General features: G+C 38.2%; 1 protein-coding gene across 3 annotated transcripts; it reads left to right on the top strand.

Annotated features, from left to right (window-relative positions):
* Nucleotides 1-17: 17 nt before the first annotated feature.
* PPP2R3C (protein phosphatase 2 regulatory subunit B''gamma) lies at nucleotides 18-20832 on the top strand. 3 transcript variants are annotated; one of them, XM_023623974.2, is made up of 13 exons: nucleotides 18-155; nucleotides 4043-4170; nucleotides 6307-6411; nucleotides 7060-7172; nucleotides 7836-7933; nucleotides 8811-8881; nucleotides 13003-13135; nucleotides 14628-14683; nucleotides 14762-14837; nucleotides 15613-15749; nucleotides 17485-17622; nucleotides 19089-19148; nucleotides 20530-20832. In XM_023623974.2, the coding sequence occupies exons 1-13, from the start codon at nucleotides 98-100 to the stop codon at nucleotides 20716-20718; spliced, it is 1362 nt and encodes a 453-aa protein (XP_023479742.1). In that variant the 5' UTR covers nucleotides 18-97; the 3' UTR covers nucleotides 20719-20832. The 3 variants fall into 3 exon arrangements, with proteins under 3 accessions (XP_023479742.1, XP_070098189.1, XP_070098184.1); XM_070242083.1 differs by lacking the exon at nucleotides 18-155 and adding an exon at nucleotides 3675-3846; XM_070242088.1 differs by lacking the exons at nucleotides 14762-14837; nucleotides 15613-15749.
* Nucleotides 20833-21223: the final 391 nt, after the last annotated feature.

Genomic DNA, 21223 nt, shown 5'->3' with positions numbered 1-21223 from the left:
ACCTTTGCGCGGCTGGACGGCGTTTGACGTCGGAGCTGGGAGGGGGTGGAGCGGCTGGTAAACAGCAAATGCGGGAAGCGCTGCGCGGGAGTCAGCCATGGACTGGAAAGAAGTTCTCCGCCGGCGGTTAGCGGCGCCGGACACCGGTCCACAGAGTGAGTTTGGGAGGGGCCGCCCGCAGAGCCAGCCCAGCCGAACTCCTAGAGGCGGGGGGAGAACGGGGAGGGGCGGCGACGGGAGCCGCGCCTTCCGCTCCTCTGAAAGCTCTCCTGACAAAGGGGGCGGAGGACACTGAGGTTGAGGGATCCAGGGAGGTGAGACCCACCCTTCCCTGGGAAAGGATTTGCGGGAATGGAAAGCTGCCTTATCCGCTCACTTGCGTGGTCTTGACAGAGGCTTGTGAGGAATAATTGAGAACCCCGGCTCCAACAACTCTTGGGTCCTACCAGAACCTATCACCCATTGATCCTACTGCCTTTTTACTATCACACTTTTCACTTCCCTCCTTATCCATATTAGATTTCATAATCCTTTTTTCCTTGTCCATTTCCCCGTCCTTCACACTTGCTTGTTAAGCTAGCTGGTTACAGCTGTCTTTCCTCTTCCACACCTGCACCCAGGGCGCTCACAGTGGCTGGAGGAAAACGGAACCAAGCTGAAGTGTCTCTTTTAATTCAAGTCCACTCACCTAAAGTCGGTGTTTCAGTCATTCATTTAGTCTCCTTCCGTGTTTCCTTAGACAGTCAGTGTCCCACATTGTAAGGCACTTCTCATACCAGATCTCCAATCCCCCAATATGTCCTGCCTACTCCTTACCTTCAGCTGATGGACTCCTGTGTGTATATTTATTTGAGAAAGTGGAAGCAATCGAAGAAGAACCTCACCTGTTCCCGTTACCATTCTGTCAGCCCCTTCCCCCGCCATGGGTGCCCATACACTCTCCCTTCCTGTTAAGATGACAACCGTCCAAGCTCCTCCCCTCCAACACTAGATCGTGTTCCCTTTCTTTTATTCACTGCCTTCACTCTGGCCTTACTCTCTCTCTCATGCCTCATAAAATATTTCTTCTCTACTGGATTATTTTCATCAGCTCTGACAAACATGCTGTAATATCCCCTATCTTAAAAAAAATAACTTGGGACCAGCCGGTGGCGTAGTGGTTGAGTTCATGCTTTGGCGGCCTGGGATTCACGTGTTCAGATCCCAGGCATGGATGTACACATTGTTCTTCAAGCCATGCTGTGGCCATGTCCCACATATAAAATAGAGGAAGATTGGCACAGGTATTAGTTCAGGGACAGTCTTCCTCAAGCAAAAAGTGGAAGATTGGCAACAGATGTTGGCTCAGGGGCAATATTCCTCACCTACCCCCCCCCCCCAAATTTGATCTCACATCCCTCTCCAGCTTTTGTTACCTTTCTCTGCACTCCTTATAGGAAAACGGTCTTGAAAAAGTTACCTTTATTTGTGCTTTCTCCTACACTTCACTCTTAAACCCACTCCGTTGCTTGTCTATTATGCACCAAGTACGGGTCTAGGTTATAGCAGTAAACAAAACAGACAAAAATCCTCATCTAGGGGCTGGCCCAGTGGCGCAGTGGTTAAGTTCGCACGTTCCACTTCTCGGCGGCCCAGGGTTCACAGGTTTGGATCCTGGGTTCGGACATGGCACTGCGTGTCAAGCCATGCTGTGGTAGGCGTCCCACATATAAAGTAGAGAAAGATGGATATGGATGTTGGCTCAGGGCCAGTCTTCCTCAGCAAAAAGAGGAGGATTGGCAGCAGATGTTAGCTCAGGGCTAATCTTCCTCAAAAAAAAAAAAAACTCCTCATCTAAAGCATAGAACTTACACTTCAGTGTTGAAGGAGGTGATAAATTAATTAAGGCATTTGGTTGTAGAACTGCTGTTTAAGGCTATTTCCTTCGTTGGTGTGCCAGATCCCATGCCATTTTTGCCTACTCAAGGATGTACTCCTGCAGTTGCCCCCCTCTCCTGCATCAGGTTTTCTTTCTTGGTCATTCCCATCAGTATGTGAACATAGTGGTATTTTCCCATCTGAAAGAAACTTTCTTGTCTTAACTTCCGCCTCTAGCAATGCCTCATTTGTCTGCTTCCGTTATAGCAACACTTGTGAAAAGAATTGTGGGTTAAACCTGTGCTTGTCAAGGTCATCCCTGGTCTGCATGTTGTTCCCGTGGTCCGTTTTCAGTCCTCACTTTACTCGACCCGCCGGCAGTCCCTGCCAGGACATGGTAGTTCTCTCTCCTCCTGCACACAGTTTCTTCTCTTGGTTTCTGGGAGACACACACTCTTAGTTTTCCTCCTGCCTCACCAGTCGCCTTTCTCAGTCTCTGCTTTCTCTTCCTCTTCTCCCCAACAACTTAACATTGGAACGCCCAAGGCGGAGTCCTCGGTCAGCTTCTATCCTCTGTGTACACTCACCTTCATGGTGAAGTTATCCAGTGTTATGGCTTTAAATACTGTATATTTGTATTGTCTCCTAAATTTTTATCTGTAGCCTGGACCTCCTTCCAAATGCCAGATTCTTATATTTAATTGCCTACTTGACACGGCCACTTGCATCTAATCGATACCTTAATCTTAACTTATCCAAAACTGACCTCCTGCTCTCCTTCCTCAGTTGCTGTCTCATAGTTTTCCCCAGCATAGTTACTGGCAACCCCATGTGCTCACAAAACCTTTGGAGATGTCTTTGACTGCTCTCTTTCTCTGATACCCACACCCAGTGTATCAGCACATCCTGGGACTTAGAAGAAAATATAGAATATAGTTACTCATGACCACTTCCATTGCAGCCACCCTGCTCCAAGCCACCACCATCTGTCACTTAGATTACTGCATTAGCCGTCCCGTTGCTTAGGGTGGCTCTCTCCCTCACCAGAATACAAGCCGAGGTCTTTCACGTGACCTAGTGGCCTGGCTCCCTGCTATCTGCCTTCCCTCGTCTCCTACTAACCCTCTAGGCTGCTTCCTCTGCCTGGAATGCACTTCCCCCTGAATATCTGGATAGCCTGCTTCCTCACCTTCTTCAGGTTGTTTTTGCTCAATTTCATCTCAGTGAGGCTTTCTCTGACACTGTTGAAAGCTGCATGTATATACGGGCACATATGCACACATCCACTCACGTATATACTTGTGTGTCCCTAGAATAGTTGAATGAAAAAGAATGAATGAAATAATGAAAATGACTCTTGGGATTTGGGCTTGGGTGACTGGATGGATCGTGGTACCACTAACTGAGATGGGAATATGGATTAGAGAAGAGTAGTAAGGTGAGGGGTGGGGAAAATTATTTTAGCACTGTTAGAACATGAGGATGAAAATATTTTGTTTGAATCTATGAGTTTAGAGTTCAAGAACAATGTCTGGGTTGGTGATACAGGTTTGGGACTTAGAATTTAAACTACAAAAGTTGAAATGATAGAGGAAAAAGGATTAATGAAAAAGAAGAAATGGCCAGAAAATAGGAGAATCAACAGAGTGCGGTTTCATAAAAGCTAAGAAAAGGTTAGAATGATCAACAGTATCAAATTTAACAGGGAAATCAAGGACAGGTCTGTTAAACTAAGCAATTAGGTCATTGGTTGCCCTGGCAAGAACAGTGTCTGTAGAGCGGTAAGAGCAGAAACAGGATTGCATAAAGAGGGAATGAGAGGTAAGAAAGTAGAGATAGCCAACGTAGGCTTTTCATTTGAAAAAGTGGATGAGGAAGGAAGGAGTCGTGTAGCAGCACGTAGAAAGGAAGGGGTTTTTTGGAGGGATGGGAAAGACCTCAGTGTATTTGTAAGTTAAAGAACAGCCAGTAAAGATGAAGAAATTGAAGGTACTGAAGAGAGAGGGGGGAAGAAGGAAAGATTCTGGGTATTTTAAGAAAGTTGATATAGTAGATGTTCAGTGTCTCAGCCCGATTGTGAAGGCCTTTTTTGCACTGTAATTAGACTATAGTAGATAGATGACCTGAGGAAAAGTGTTGTTTGACTTTAAAAGTGCCTTTCCCCCCTAATCTATTTTGTTAACAGAAAAAAAAAATGAACAAGAATTAAAAGAGGAAGAAATGGATTTATTTACCAAATACTACTCAGAATGGAAAGGAGGTAGAAAAAACACAAATGAATTCTATAAGACCATTCCCCGGTTTTATTACAGGGTAAGTGGTATCTAAACAAATGTCTTACAGAGTTTATAAATGAAATTTAATTTTAAAATGGGATAAGAATCTTATACTTTATAAATAAGTAAATTAACTATATGTTAAATTTTATATATTTATCCTTTCATTCTAACTTATCATTATCTTAGAGCTGATAAAATCTTGAGTTTTTGTATAAATTGATATAAGAACACAAAGTTACTTGCCCCCTTTTTTGAGCTATGGGCTTTTTCTTTCTTCCTTCTCATTTTTATGGATATTAGTAGTAGGCATTCTATTGGATTATGTTGTCAGGCTCTTTAGAAGACAGGTTTACTTGGCTGATCACCATTTCTAACTTTGTCTTTTACTCATGTTATACAGTGTAAAACGTTTGCTCAAGGCTAAACTGAAAAACTGAGAATGGGAAAGTGAAGGAGTTATACTTAATTATATATTTCCTTGTGCTGAAACTGTAAAGAAGTCTTTGAAGAGAGTTATAGATAAAACAGTAGCACCTTAAGAAAGCTATTCCCAGCTGACATTCAAGGCTACCTAAAAGAATAAGACCTGTTCAGTATTACGTAAAATGTAACCACTATAGAAAAGTTAACTGGAAATTTCGCTGAATGTCTCTTAAACCTGTTACTTTCTAAACTCAGTTAATTATAACATTATTTGCAAAGAAAGTAAACATTTTGTTTCACTTGCATTAAGGACTGAGGTATTAATATAAGTGAATTATCCATATAATTGTAGCATTTCTTCAAGTACAAACTTTTTTCATGTGAACCATTTTTATTGGCAAGCTTTCTGTAATACTATATGTCTCCCAGCCTTTTAAGCATTATATGACTAATCCACGTTTGTCATGGAAAAGAGGGAAAAAAAGCTAAACTAGATGATGTTTTCCCATAACATTGCCCAGAGATGGAAACAAACATTTTTACATGAATCTTTCCACATATTTCTGTGATCACATGTGTGTGTTTAACAAAAATGGGATCACATCACACATATTTACCTGTTTTTTTGCATTTTCCGTTTTCTTAAACAGGAACTAGAAAACTGATTTTTCATAGTCTAGGGGAGGGAAGGGAATTGGCATTTACTGATCGCCTGCATATTTCAGAGCACTGCAGATGATACTCATCATCTCATTTAATCAGGATTATGAAATAGGGTATCTCCCTACCCCAGGAGCAGCCCTTAGATGCGGATGTGACCCCACTCCTGAGCCCAGGACTCACTTTCTGATACTTGTAGTACTAACCTTGCAGTTCCTGAGGGGACCCTTTTCCCCGTTTCTGTCTCTTCCTTCTCTCTGACCTCTGCCAGAGCCCAGGTGGTTCTGGTCTGCAGATGTGGATTTGTGAGACATTCTTTCCCTTGTCTCTTCTCCCTCTCCTGCTTGCTGTCCACTGCTTCAGAGTAACTGCCTGTCATCTTTGGTCACCACTGCTCTCCTTGGAGCACAATCCCAGTCTGAGCCCCAGCCTCTCCTAATGCTTCTTCCTTCTCCATTCGTTGTGATGGGAGGGATGGCATCTTAGTTCTTGGAAATGAAAAGGGAAAACCATAACCCCCAGTTTGGACTACGGGTTACTTAGCTACATTTAAGGAGGCAAAGGTGTAAAAAAGGAAGAAGAAAACCTCAAAGCAAATTGTTTGAAGTCAAGTGGAATGAGTAACTTTAAAGCCTTGCTTATGGAAGTCACCCCACTGGGCAGACCCTCTGCCTTGGAGGTCAACGTAAGAGACACTGGCTTGACCATCTCCAAGAAGTAAGGAGATCTGGTCTCAAAAGGCATGCTTTGCTAAGACTGTCGACTTCAGCTGGTCCTAATTTAATTCTACATCAGTCTTAGGTTATAGTGCAAACAGTGTTCTAAGAATATAAAATGAAACTTGGGCTAGACTGTTAGCTTTTTGCAGGCAGGGACCTGGCCTTACTGACCACTGAATTCTCTGTGGATCTCTTTTTGTTAAATGAACTTTTTAAATGAGTCATTATTTGAAGTTAAGCAAAATTGAGATACAAAAAGTAATTTCAGGCAGTGGCATACATAGTTATTTTATGAGACCCAGTACATTTTACATAATCCAATAGTCTAGAATTTAAGTATAGAAATTAACTCTACAATGTATTTTTAGCTGCCAGCTGAAGATGAAGTCTTACTACAGAAATTAAGAGAGGAATCCAGAGCCGTCTTTCTGCAAAGGAAAAGCAGAGAACTGTTAGATAATGAAGAGTTACAGGTAAGAATGGAATCAAAGGTTGCTTTGCATGTTAGCCGTTTCCTAGTTCTCTTGTGTCACACAGGGACTCAGGGGCCTTAATGGGGCCGGTGCTGCAGAGTGGGTGAGAGCACAGGCTCTGGAGCGATGGTTCCGCCAGAACCAGCTGCAGAGCTTGCAGGGGTCCAGTCTCCCAAGGGTAGTGTTGTTTTGCTTTTTAAGTCCCTAGGTGATATTAACATGAGGCCAAAGTTGAGAACCATCACTGTAGGGTCAGACTACAGGGGTTCACTCCCAGCCCTGCTCCGTGTTGGGCAATGGACTTAACGTTTCTGTGCTTCAGTTCCTATCTGTAAAGGAGGGATGACAGTATCTACATCATACAATTATGTGGATTAAAGAGGCACTATATATGAAAACTTTAGAACTTAGGAAGCACTCAGTATATGCCAGCTATTTTTATTGAGCTATTTTTCTTATTATAGCTATTATTTTTATTATTTATTTTATTATGTTATTAATAATCACAAGGATAATAGAGGATGAGATTCATCTTAGTATTAACTCTCTGCTATCAGACTATCATTTTAATGGAAATAACACATTTAACTAGCTTTTTAAATTTTATTCTGTTAATTATAACATCTTCATTTCTGCAATTCTCCTAAGAATTTATGGTTTTTGCTGGACAAGCACCAGACACCACCTATGATTGGAGAGGAAGCAATGATTAATTATGAAAATTTTTTGAAGGTTGGTGAAAAAGCTGGACCAAAGTGCAAGTAAGAATAATATAATTAACGAAAGAGTATGTTACATTAAGCATTTTAAATGCCTCAAGTAAATGTTAATGAAAATTTAAGTCAATGGTATGACAACTTGAGCCAATTTGAGTTACTGATGAAGTTTTATAAAATTATTTACAATCAAGAAAACCACATTGGTATGAAGTTATTAAAAGAAATAACATGAGCCAGCCCTGATGGCCTGGTGGTTAAAGTTCAGCGCTCACCACTTTGGTGGCTTGGGTTCGCTTCCTGGTCGTGGAGCCACATCACCTGTCTGTCAGTAGCCATGCTGTGGCAGCGGCTCACATAGAAGAACTAGAATGACTTACAACTAGGATATACAGCCATGCACTGGGGCTTTGAGAAGGAGGGAAAAAAAAAAGAGGAAGATTGGCAACAGATATTAGCTTAGGGTGAATCTTTCCTTGCAAAAAAAAAAACAATAAAAGAAATAATTATTTACAATACTATAGGCTTTCATTCTTAAGACAATAGAATGCGAAGATGTATGACAATATTTTAAGTTTTGAACTCTAGTTCTCACTTTTTTTATCACTTTGATTTTTAATTGTTTGAATTTATACTATTTGCTAATTCATAGAAGTCATTTCTATATTATGTTGGAAAATGACTCTAATCCTTATTTCCTTTCGTTAGGCAGTTTTTCACAGCAAAAGTCTTTGCTAAACTCCTTCATACAGATTCTTATGGAAGAATTTCCATCATGCAGTTCTTTAACTACGTCATGAGAAAAGGTGACTTTGTTTCCCCTGTGCTTGCCCTCCCCCTGTCTGGGAGTCAGGGAGGGTTGTGGTCCGTGCTTTTATGCAAAGTTGAATCCCTTCCAGGTGCAACAACTCTCTTAGTAAGTTTGCAGAGCAGAATTTCTTTCTTTTGACCAAGATTTGTTTTCTTATAGTTATGATTCTCTCCTGGAACTTACTGGAGCTGAGATTTTCTACCGTAAATTTGGGTTCATTATTATAAGAAACAAATAAAACAAAAACCTCATGTTTCCTAAAGATACTAACTAACTGGATATACCAAAAGCTAAACTAAGAGTTTTAATGTATGGTGATTTGAAATAATTTTAATTCACTGGTAAGTTTATTTCACCAATATATTACAGGTTGAGTTGCCTGAGAGGATAGTTTCGAACTCACAACTATAGCATCAGATTCAAGGAAGTTTGTATTAAACAACTTGGAGTAGCTATGATTCCTATAAGTTCCATAATGATCTGTGAAGTCCTCTGTGTACCATCTTTAAGTAATATTTGGTTGCAGTAATTAACCTCAGTAGAATAAAAGCAGCTTTCGTGAAGGCGTAACATTACACTCACTGTCCCTGTTTGGTGGAACACGAGTTTAATAGGTAAAGAACAATATCTTCGAGGGCGCCACCGTTGTTGCTGTAGGCATGGTAGAACTGTTGATATCTGCCGTTAATTCTCTGGCATGTTTTGTCTCGAGTAATTTTTGGGTTAATGAATAAGTGTGTGTGAGAAGAGATGTGTTTTAGAGTTATTAGATTAGCTTGTCCCTCTAATCTGGCTCTTTATCTCCTTTTGTCCATTTATATGCTAAAGGATAGATCTTAATACTTACATTTTATTTTCTTGTTTCTTGTAAGTTTGGCTTCATCAAACAAGAATAGGACTCAGTCTATATGATGTTGCTGGACAAGGGTACCTTCGGGAATCTGTAAGTATTAACCTACTTTAGTAACTACTATAGACATCAAAATGTTAACAGTGGTTATCACTGGGTGTTGGGATTATAGGTGATTCTTAGTTTGTTTTTGTTACTCTGTTTTTGTTTTTGCAAATAACGTGTTACTAAAATTTTTTTTAATGTATATTGACCACAAAAATTCCTTTTTAGATTCTTTTTCTCAACCCTTAAAACGCTTTTAAAGGACAAAATAAAAAGAGTGTCGTGTTTTAATAGGATTAAAAACTCACTGAAGAAATAGTGAAAAACTGTTGGTTATTCGTAAGTGTTATCAGTGTATGACTATTTTAAAATGTAAGGGCCAGGAATTTCTTCTTTCTTTTTTAGGAAATATAAGAGTAAAACAATGTGACCACGTTCCTACCTGTAGGTGTGGGTTGTAAGGCCAGTCCCAAGAGGCTGTTTATTTCCCATTGGATATTAATATGGTTAGGCCACGTTATCAACAGAGAATTATAGCCTCATGATCCAAATGACTATACTTCTTGTAACTGTGGGTGTCTAAACTATATGGACGTGCTTCTTTTCACCACACACTTTTTTCCCAAATATGGAGCCCTTTTTAAGGTTGTGGGGGAAAGGGGAAGGGAATTAGGCATAAATATGAACCAGGTTAATTAATCACTTAAATATTCAAATATGCAATTTAAAGAAATGCAAATTCCCTGTTATAGTTTGTTTCCTGTTATAATTTGTTGCAGTCTGTTTTATCCCGATTTCTGTAGAGAGAATCTGTTAGCTCACACTGAACATTTACATTTCTAGGGGGACCATCTTCTTCACCAAAAAAAAAAAAAAAAAAAACCACAAAAAAAACTCAAACCTTTCTCGGGACACAGTACCATTCTTGTCCTTTAAGGTCAGATCAACTTGACAGTAAAAGGTTTTTGCTCGTATCCATCAAGAGACTTAGCAAGGAAGACATACTAGCCACCTGTTGATACTTAATTCAGGTCAGATCTTGGAGTACTTCTGTAGCTCTGGGAATTCTTGTCAGTAGTCACTCGGTTTACAAAACACACTTGCCCTTTACTGTTTGTCTTCCCTCTGCATGAATCGCAGTAAAAGTTGACAGAGGGAGGTGGGAAGGAGAAAGAAAAGTAACAGTTTATCTCTGTAGTGTGTTTAAAAGAGAGTTGTTTTACCTTCTCTCAACAAAAGAAAACATTTCTCTCAAAGAAAAGAAATATTTCTCCCAACCTTGCCACTTTGCCTTTTGAAACAAGACTTTGTCTTCCTTATTTAAGACAGTGATTTCCAGAGCGAACTTCTATAATTTGAGTAGCGTAGGCAAACTTTCATTCACTTACTAAGTAAGCACTTAGCAGACAATTTGTGCCAGGTATTCTGAGCCTTACTCTTACGGAGCTTTTTTTCTAGCAGAGTGGGGAGGCAGACACTAAATTATAAGCAAGGTAATTTCAAATAGTGACAAGTTCCATGGAGACAATAAAATAGGGTAGTGGGAGAGTCTGACAGGGGTTGGGGGCTATTTCAGATAAGATGGAAGGGGTGCCTTTTTGACATAGTGATTGCGTTTTAGCCATAAAGGATGAAAAAGAAGCTGGCCTTATGAAGATGTCATTCTAGAGGGAACGGCAATTCAGTGTCCCCAAAGCGAAGTTAAACCTGACTTGCTCTGGGAACAGAAGGAAGCCAGTGTGGCTAGGGCATATGAGCAAGGGTTAGAGTGACAGGAGATGAAGTTGGAGAAGCAGGCAGGGGCCACCTGGAGGGTCTTTTAGGCCATAGGAAGGAGTTTGGATTTTATTTTGAGATTAATGGGAAGCCATTAGAAGATTTAAGCTGAATCTGTCAGGATATGGTTTACATTTTAAAAGATCACTCTGGATGTTGTTTGGAGAATGGATTGTAAGAGCCTAGAATAAAGAAGGAATAGTTAGGAGGCTGCTGCAGCAGTCCAGGTGAGAGATGACAGCTGCCCAGACCAGGGTGATGGCTGTATAAAAAGCAAGTAACAGATTAATTCAATATATCTTTTGGACGCACATGCCCCCGCAAATTTGCTGTTGAATTCGATGTTGGGGGTAAGCCGTAGGGGCCTTCGTGAAGTTAAGGTAGGAACCAAAGATGAGTTTTAGATTTTTATTTTGAACAACTGCTGGAATAGGGAAAAATGGGTGAGGACTAGGGTTGGGGATGGTAAGAGTCCCTTTTTGGACACATCAAGTTTGAGTTGCCGTCTGTGTGTTCTACAACTTAAGTTATAAAGTATCTCAGATCACCCAGAAGCATTATACTTTACAACGTGCTAAAGCAAAAGTAACAAAATGAAACCATGAGAGGCTTTTAAATATATAATCCTGGAAAAGGGAAAGCCTTTCTAAGTAGGACAAAACTCAGAAGTCTGAAAATCAATGAATAAATTCAGCTAAATTAAAAAAAAAAAATCTGTAGAGCAAAGACCATCATAAAGTTAAGAGAAAACAACAAGCCAGGAAAAATACCTGAAACTCAGTCAGAGACAAATGGCCAATTATCCTAATGTATAAACAGTTCCTAGAAATCAAGAAGAAAGTAGCTGCTAACCCAATATAAAACTGGGCAAAGGATGTCAATAGTTTGCAGAAAGCAAAATACACACGCTTCTTAATCAGACGAAAAAATGTTAACTTCACTTAATATGACAAATGCCAAATAGATCTACACTATCAGGTTGACAAAGAGCAAAAAGTTTTATAATCTTTTTAATGAAAGAATGTCAAAGAGGCTGAGGTTTCCCAAACTTTTTCAGTTTATGGTGCCCTTATTGTCTCAATAATTTTTTCATAGTACCTCTAGGCCAAAAGAAATAGTTCCATTTATTAACCCTAGTTCTAAACAATTTAATGAAAGTGTCCATTAAACTTAATATTCTATTAGCCATTTGAAAAAAATAATACAATTAAAATGATATTTTTACTTTATTCTTAAATAACAATTACTAACGGAATGTGTGTGCCCATGGGGCACTGTACAGCTACTCATACCTGAGAATTAGATTCGACACAGTCATCCTCAGTTCCTCTTCCGCACTAATTTTCGGGTGGTACTTGCTTTATCACAGCAACCACCAAAAACCTAGCTTTGCAAAGACTGGTGTCATCAAGAGGAATGTATTTCGTCTAATGTTGAAAATGTGAACTACCTTGAGCTCATAGCTCTAACTCATAGTGACATCTGTCGTGCAGTGTCCAACACATGTTGATATGTTTCCCTCAAAAATTTAAAATATCCTGCTGCACGCCCGTAGGTTAACTGTGGCCTCGTGGGGTACAGTTTAGGAACTGTTGGTATAGCCTTCACATTGCTGGGGGAGTGTAGGATGGATGTGGCCTTTACGGGAAGGTGGGAGGTTTGCCAGCGTCTATCAAAATTAGAAATGTGCATATGCTTTGACCTAGCAGTTCTACTTGACAGAAATTATATCCTATATTCTCCCATAATATCTATGAATGAAAAATTAGCCCTATAATGTTGTTTTTAGTGTAGCAACACGTTAGAACAAACCTAAATGTCCATCAATAGAAGACTGGCTAAATAGATTATGGTACATCCATACAATGAAATAATACTTAGCTATTTAAAGAAAGTAGAAGCTCTTTGAAAGCCAATATGGAATCACCACAGAGTATATTAAATGATAAAAGCAAGACACAGAAGAATTTGCATGGTATGCCGCTGCATCTTGCGTAAAGAGAGGAGGAGAAATAAACATGTATGTATTGGCTTGTATGTGCACCAGTTATCTTTGGAAAGATACATCAGAAGTTGATGATACAGGTTAGCTCTGGGGAGAGGAAACAGGTGAGAAGGAGATTTTTCAGTGACTACTTTTTTGTTCCTTTTGAATTTGGAACTGTGTAGAATGTATTACCTATTCAAAAATATGTTAAAATTTAAAAAGAAGTAAATTAGTAGAAATAAGTTTAATATAAAATAGTTTCACCACTAACATAGTTCTGAATTTATTTCATCATTAATATAGTATTAATGCTGAATAATTTTTAGGACTGAAATTCTATTCCATTGTGTAATGAAGAAACAAGATCAGACATTTAACACTTTAAAGTTTTGTTTTGTTCTTTCAGGATTTAGAAAACTACATACTGGAACTTATCCCGACTTTGCCACAATTAGATGGGCTGGAAAAATCTTTTTACTCTTTTTATGTTTGTACAGCAGTTAGGAAATTCTTCTTCTTTTTAGACCCTCTAAGAACAGGTAAAAGAAATCCTATCAAACTTATATGTTACAAGGATATTATTACTTATAAATTTTAATAACTAGAGAAAAGTATTGGAAATGTCATTTATTTATTTTCCCATGTCATTGCCATTAATACATAAAGATCATTTATGACTTACTTGCACTGACCATAACCAGCTGTCACAGTGGGCACGTCACCTAACATCCTACAGTGTCTTCATCTCTAAAAGTCTGAACTGGGTAATCTGTGACTCTTTTCAGTTCTAAGAAGCCAGTTATTCTGATATAATTTGCTATCCCTGATAAGTCATCTAATGGATAATTGTTCTTTTTGATGAAAAATATGAATTGGGAGATAGGAGAACCATTTAGCCATAATGTATTTTTCTCGTTCTCGAGTTAACTGTCCGTCCCTATGAGGATCAGATGAGTAAATTTGGCCTCATTAGCAGTACACTTTGTCAACTGTTCTAACCTGCTAGATTTAAATACATGTCACTGGGGCAGAGGAAGGGACAGAAGGCCCACATCAAAGTCCTTGAGTCTCCTCGTGTCCATGAAAATCCAGCTGTAAGTCCATCACACTACATGGTGGCTGACAATCTCTTTTAAACGCCTCCATTATAGGCACATACTCATCTTTTCCCTTCAAAGTTTACAAAATAATCATAGCCAACAGTTTGACTGTTGATTGTATACCAAGTATCGTGCTAATCATTTTACAAGGATTCTTTCATTTCCTTCTCATAATTTCATAAGGAAGGCATTATTTTTATTGTCCACATTTTATGTGCGAGGCAACTGAGACTTAGCTAGATTACATATCTAGAAATGGATTTAAATTCCCATCTGTCTGCTCTTAACCACGCCTTTGTATTGTTTCCTATTCCAGAAACTGCCAAAGAAAAATGGACACATTCTCCTTGTTTGATTACTAGCAGTATCATATGCATAGCCACAATACTCAACATAACTTTTCTGGGAATCTGATATCAGTGTAATTTTGGAAAGAATTTATCAATTGAATTTATATATTTGGGGGTATACAGGTAGACATATGAATTAGAGATTTTACTAAGTGTTCCCTGCAGGATTCCCTTTTCATAACAATATATAATAAGCACTTTGAGCATAAGAGCCAGGAAGCTTTAAAATATCAATTGAGCGGCCAGCGCAGTGGCATAGTGGTTAAGTTTGTGCGCGCCGCTTCAGCATCGTGGGGTTTGCCAGTTCAGATCCTGGCAAGCAGCTCATCAAGACATGCTGTGGCGGCGTCCCACACAGAACTAGAAGGGCCAACAACTAGGATACACAACTGTGGACTGGGGCTTAGGGAGGAAAAAGGAAAAACAGCACCAGTGTTCATTGAGTTCTGAATGCTGTTTTGAAAAAAGTAAAAATAAAGTATCAATTGAGTGGTTGCTGTTCTAAAATAATAGTGTTGTAAAATTGAGGTGGTCTTGTTTTAAAATGAAATTAAATAATTGTGTCTTTATATTCTTTAAAGGGAAGATAAAAATTCAAGATATTTTAGCATGCAGCTTCCTAGATGATTTATTGGAGGTAAATATGTTTTTTAAACTACTTAATTATACCACTTGACAGTTGCTATCTTTTAATTATGTCTCTGTGTTCATTTAGTTAAGGGATGAGGAACTGTCCAAGGAGAGTCAAGAAACAAATTGGTTTTCTGCTCCTTCTGCCCTAAGGGTTTATGGTATGTTCCTATTATGGTAAAATTCGAATTATCCTGTCCTCAGTTAATTGGTGTTCAAAGGACAGTTTTATGCATAGGCTTATTTACCTTAAGATCAAAGTATTCTAACTTAAGAGCTAGTATTCTAGATTACTAAAAATTACTTGTTTAAATACCGACGTTTTAAATTTGTGTAACTGTTTTGGAGTTACTGTAGTTTCTAACTCTTTAGTAGAACATACAGAATGTAATGTGATCCTTTCTTGTTGTCTCAGGGCATCATTAGGAACATCAGCTATGGCCTTGCATTGTGATAAAATGCTGCTCTCATGCACCACAGAGGGAGGGGTTCTAGGGCCTGGTTTGTTCTTTTCTGGAATTTCGTTAATCTGTTACATTACTCTGTTGGGTGGTCTTCTGACTCATTTTGGGATCTTTGCCTTCTGCTTTCAAGTGCCAGCATTTCAGTGGTTTTTGTTGATCCCCACCTCCATCTAATTTAGAAACCTAGGAAAGTCCTAAAAGTTGCAAACTGAAAACAAATGATGATGAAAGTGAGATAGCCCAAAGGCCATGACCTTCGTGATGGGTTTTCTGTGAGCAGTTCTGGCTTAACACTTGTTCTGACCGAGGTCACAGGGACAGCTGATGTTAGGGTACTACCCTAACTACAACGTGATTTGTTTGAAAATCAAGATACTAACCAATTTGAACTTTTTGTTAGTGTTTATTCTTTTCTCTTTTAATTAGAATTTTATTTTGGTCATACGTGTCTTTTATCATCTTTATTCCCAAGGCCAGTATTTGAATCTCGATAAGGATCACAATGGCATGCTCAGTAAAGAAGAACTCTCCCGCTATGGAACAGCCACCATGACCAATGTCTTCTTAGACCGTGTTTTCCAGGAGTGTCTCACTTATGATGGAGAAATGGTAGTAGTTTAAATCTCGGATAAGTTTTAAAAATTTAGGCTCTGACAATTTCCAAAAGCCTTTTTCTTGCTGTGATACAGCATTATTTTTATATCAGTGTGTAACAGTATCTTTAAAAGGTGTGAACTGATTAAATTACTTGAGATTTGGAACCTTTGATCTTAAGGTAAATTTGTTTAAAAACATTTCTTCCCTTAGGAACTCAGGCCAAATAGAAGATTTTAATATTTTGTTCACTTCATTGTCAGTGCACCTATTGTAGAGGAGCATGGACTAGAAAGAAAAAAAACCTGAAAAACTAGCAAATCCTGTTGACTGTTTTCATATGCAATCATTCATTGCTTAATGATGGGGACATGTTCTGCAAAATGCATCATTAGGCAATTTTGTGGTGTAGACATCATAGAGTGTACTTACACAAACATACATGGTATAGCCTACTACACACCTAGGCTATATGGTACTAATCTTATGGCACCACCGTCCCATATGCAGTCTGTCGTTATGTGCCACATGACTATAAATGATTCATTCATTAAATTACCAGGCCAGATAGTACCACACATGCCATGATTGAAATCTAAGAATCAGGTTGTCTTACTGTCTATAACTGGCTATATTAGTAGCTAAAGATTGACTAACCTGCACCTGTCCTTTTATCACAACAATGCAAAATACTTAAGAAGAAAATTCTAAACAGCATTTTAAAATCACCATTCTTTGTATTAAAAACATGTGTTAAGGATCTCATAAATTTCCCAAACCAGTGATGGTCATATTGTCAGAAGAGAATCAGAGTTTTAGGTTTTATGATTTAGCTTTAACTGGTTTTCTGAGTAATACTATTGTTAGCCAGCTGCAAAGGAAAAGGGGAAAGAGGCACAGAAACTGCCGCATGACTGCACAGCTGTCTGCCAGTGGCCAGTGCGGAGCTTGTGGTTACTAACGACTTCTGGGGAATAAAGAAAGTTAGAGGCTACAGCTGTGCTGGAGTTAGACCACGATGAGGCTGCATCTCTCCAGCTCTTTATACTGCAATTTATGCGGAAAGGAATTCTTAATCTTAGCCTAAACACATCTGTTCCAAGAGTATAAAATTTTTTTCTAAGTGAGAAGAATCTCCCAAGTGTTTTACTACTTTTCACCATGCAAAAAAAAAAAGTAATCTGTGACCATCCCTTTTCCGGAAAGAAAGCTTTGTTCCCTTCGTCTTTCTAGCCTTCTTTGTACTCTTGCCTTTTTTATGGATGAGAACAATGGCAGTTCACTGTAGAGTATCTGGCAGTTTTAAGGTGACTTCTTATTGGAAATCATCTGATTTAAAATTTTTAAACAATATTTCAAAACAGCTAGGTAAATGTACTGTTCTCTTCATTCCAGATAAAGTTGTTTTTCAAAATGGCCACAGTGAAATGAAGATATAAATTTACTGGCAATGTACAATAGCTTAATCACTGTCCTGTCCATTTCAAAAACAAAGCGAAAGAAAATTATGGTTTAAACGCACAGCAAATCTTGCTCCTCAGCAAATGAGCCAAGTCTCCAAAACTGTCCTGTGCAGATGAAATGCTACATAGAATTCCTGAAAACCAGTGTTATGTATACAAATGGATCTCATTTCATGTTAAAATAAATTGCCACCTTTGACTGCAAAATAGCTTCATATCATCAGATAGTTACTTGATAAGTTAATTCCAAATAAGGTCTCTAATGCAAGTCACCTTTTTCCCTATAGGACTATAAGACCTACCTGGACTTTGTCCTTGCGTTAGAAAACCGAAAAGAACCTGCAGCTCTGCAGTATATCTTCAAATTGCTTGATATTGAGAACAAAGGCTATCTGAATGTCTTTTCCCTTAATTATTTCTTTAGGGTAAGTCTTGTGTGTAAATGAGTCATTGTTCCTTAAATTATGTTATACCATTTGGTTTACTCAGTGACAATTTTATCTAACTTGTGATATTTAAATTTAACAAAAGGGTTTACATAACAGATTTCAGATGGAAATCAAGTATGTTTTTAGATTTGTGTTTTATATATATATATATATATATATATTTTTTTTTATGAGGAAGACTGGCCCTGAGCTAACATCCATTGCTAATCTTCTTCTTTTTGCTTAAGGAAGATTGTCCCTGAGCTAACATCAGTGCCATCTTTCCCTCTTCAGTATGTGGGACACCACCACTGCATGGCTTGATGAGCTGTGTGTAGGTCCTCACTGGGGATCCAAACCCATGAATCCTGGGTATTAAGATAACACCACCCCATCATACGAATGCCCCCACTGTAGACAGACCTATTAAATGAAAATTCAGTTTTAGGAAAACAGTAAATATATCTTTTGAAATTAAACACTTAACTCCTTTTAAAAAGGTTGCTTTATAGTATCTTCTACTCCTACCATACTAAATTTTATTTATTAAATACATTGAAAATATTTCATACACACATTTACTTTACCAAAGTTATTTAGGCTTGGTTGTATGGACTAAGGTAAGAAGTTACTGGTGCTGAGCCCTGCAATCCTGGGCCATTCATAGAGCCTTTGTACATCACCATCCTAGTGATCAAGCTGGGCCTGGATGGTGCACTCTAGGTCATGCTATCCAGGTCCACTGCTCTACTAGCTGAGTGTACTCAGAGATTCTCATCTACTTCAGAGACATTCCCTGTGCACTCCATCAGTGGCAGCACACACAGAGGAGGTACTTGGAACATATTTAGTTGACTGTTTACCAAGAATTTTATAAAAGCTTCACATTTTCCACTGAATGACTCTCAGCTAAAATATTTATTAGTCCAGCTGGATCACAGTAGTTTCTTCAGTCAGTAGTTTTCGTTAAAGCTTATAAAAGAGTTCAGGGGTAGTTTACCTCTATTTTTTTTCTGTCAGGTAGAAGGCCAAGTGTAGGGTCGGAGGGGAGGTGGTGGAGTGAATGTCTTAAAGATGGTGAAGGTATGAACAGCGTTTCTGGAAAATGAGAGGAACAAGTCGTAAGAGAATAATTGCTAGGCCACGTTAAAGGCCCACCTGAGGTGGAGACGATTCCTCCGTAGCAGCAATAATCTGTAGTCTTGTATACTTTCTTCCTGAAGTTCTTAATAACTAAAGTAGGTCTAGAAAGGTTGATGGTTACACTAATCCAGTGTTTAGGTTCTACTGAATGGATGTGAAACATGGTCAAGGAAGTTGAGAATATTGGCAAGAGCAGTTGAAACAGTGAGGCTTGTGGTCTGATAGGAAAGGAAGTGGAACTAGAAAGGGGCTGTGGGACAGAAGAGGGGGCTGTTGTATATTTTATTTTTTATTTACAGATTTATTTCTACTAAATACAGGCCATACAGGAACTAATGAAAATCCATGGACAAGATCCTGTCTCATTTCAAGACGTCAAGGTTACTTTTTCCTTTAATTTGCATAACATCAGATAATCACTTATATTAAATGAAATTTTCTATGAAAGCAACTTATGAACAATGAAGTACTGAACCAAATCAAATATTTGCTGTTATTTATTCTGAATTGATATTTAAATCATTAGAAACTGAGACTAGGACTAATTTGTGTAGTTTATGATTTTAGCATTGTCAGCCTTGTGTTCTCATTGGAAGCATTCATTCATTTTGAGTGAAAATTAAGAGAATCAATATAGCCTGCATCCTTTGGCAGTCTATTCCACTGTAAACTGAGTTTTTAACTTGGGAACTATTTAGGTTCAGGCACTTTTTCAGTCTGCTACTTCAAAGGGCTTGCTTGCTTTGGTATTGGTTAAGGAGACATCAGTCCTACAATATGAAAACTACCATTTGAAATATATGCTGCTGTGTAGCATTTTAGTAATCAGACATTCACCAGCTATGAAAAACATTGGGTATCCAGTACCAATTCAAGTTTAGGTTGAGTAATGTAATAAAATAACCCATCTAATCTTAACCGAGTATAAGATAAAGGGCTATTTTAGTTTAATAGAAATGAGACAAATTTGAAACTATGCAACAGGCAACTTAAGAATTAGTAATTTTAAGTTGCCACTAACCTAGAAAAGGAAATTTCACAAACATACAAGAATAAAAGTTCATACATTTCATTTACCTGAATTGTTCTAATCTTTTAAAAATGTAATTTGCCTCCTTACATGTTATTATACTCGGAGTAATTTTACTACAAAAAGATTAGAAAACATGTACTAATTCCATGTAAGTATTCATACAGTACACTTCATAATGTAGACGAGACTCTTTCATCTATTCCAGTAAATTTTAGCACAATTTAGTGTCATTCTGGATGACTAATTCTTTAATACTTAACCCCCCACCCCACAGTCCAGAGTAAAAGGTTGACATCAATTTTGGAAATGAAGCTTTGTCACTGTCTTAGCTCTGAAGCATTTAAGTTTTTCCTTTGAGCTGAGTGTGCACTTAAATCAAGGCCTTGCTTTACCACCAATTAGAAGACAACAGAAAAGTATACGTAGTTATTCAAAGAACACTGTGTTAGATAGTTTTGCCACTAATTAGCTATGTAGCTTGGATTAAACTCTGAGCCTGTTTCTTCTATAAATGAGGGGTAGCTATCACATACCTAAGGAATCTTCCAATAAAATTCTGTGCTTGTACATAGAGAAAAGGAGACTGCTGTCTGTTAAATGGCAAAGCAAAAGTTGGAACAAAAAATTTCACATAAGCTCAAGTGTCTGCCCTGAATTGTAGATTGCTGTGTGACAGAAATTAAGTGAACCAGATACTATATTTCATTGTATTTTTTCCTCTCTCAAAGGATGAAATCTTTGACATGGTAAAACCAAAGGATCCTTTGAAAATCTCTCTTCAGGATTTAATCAACAGTAATCAAGGAGACACAGTCACCACCATTCTAATTGATCTGAATGGCTTCTGGACTTATGAGAACAGAGAAGCCCTTGTTGCAAATGACAATGAAAACTCTACAGACCTCGATGAGACATGACCTCTCAAAGACTAGACTGTATTCATTAAGATAAACTTGAATGCTGCATGTAAAACCTTTTGAAGCAGAATCCCTAGAAATGGTCTAAATAAAACAGTTCATATGCCTACTGAACACAGCAAGTGTGCTGGTTTATTGGAGTTTTGGAAGCAATAGGACCAAATTAGGAAGTAGTAATTCTGGTTTCACTTAGCTCAAATATGGAAAGTGTGATTTGGTGAGGGTAGGAGTCCACTTTAAATCCATATAATCTCTAGAAATAAAGAAAGTTTTCTTGGAATATTTATGACATTCGTCTATTTGGACATGGTATTTCTTTTAACAGGCTGTTTCAATAAAAAGTATTCAAGTTAGTATTTTACTTTAATTAAAATCATTAGTATAAAAAATGTGTCTTTATTAACCAGTACCAGGGTGACATTTTACAAAACTTCATTTTGTTAAGGACTTTTGTTAGAGAATTTTAATTCAGCTTAAAGGTTCTCAATTGTACTGTTATGTTTAG

The sequence above is a fragment of the Equus caballus genome, chromosome 1, assembly GCF_041296265.1.
Source record: "Equus caballus isolate H_3958 breed thoroughbred chromosome 1, TB-T2T, whole genome shotgun sequence".
Taxonomy (NCBI): domain Eukaryota; kingdom Metazoa; phylum Chordata; class Mammalia; order Perissodactyla; family Equidae; genus Equus; species Equus caballus.
This window is presented reverse-complemented; position numbering and strand designations above follow the sequence as displayed.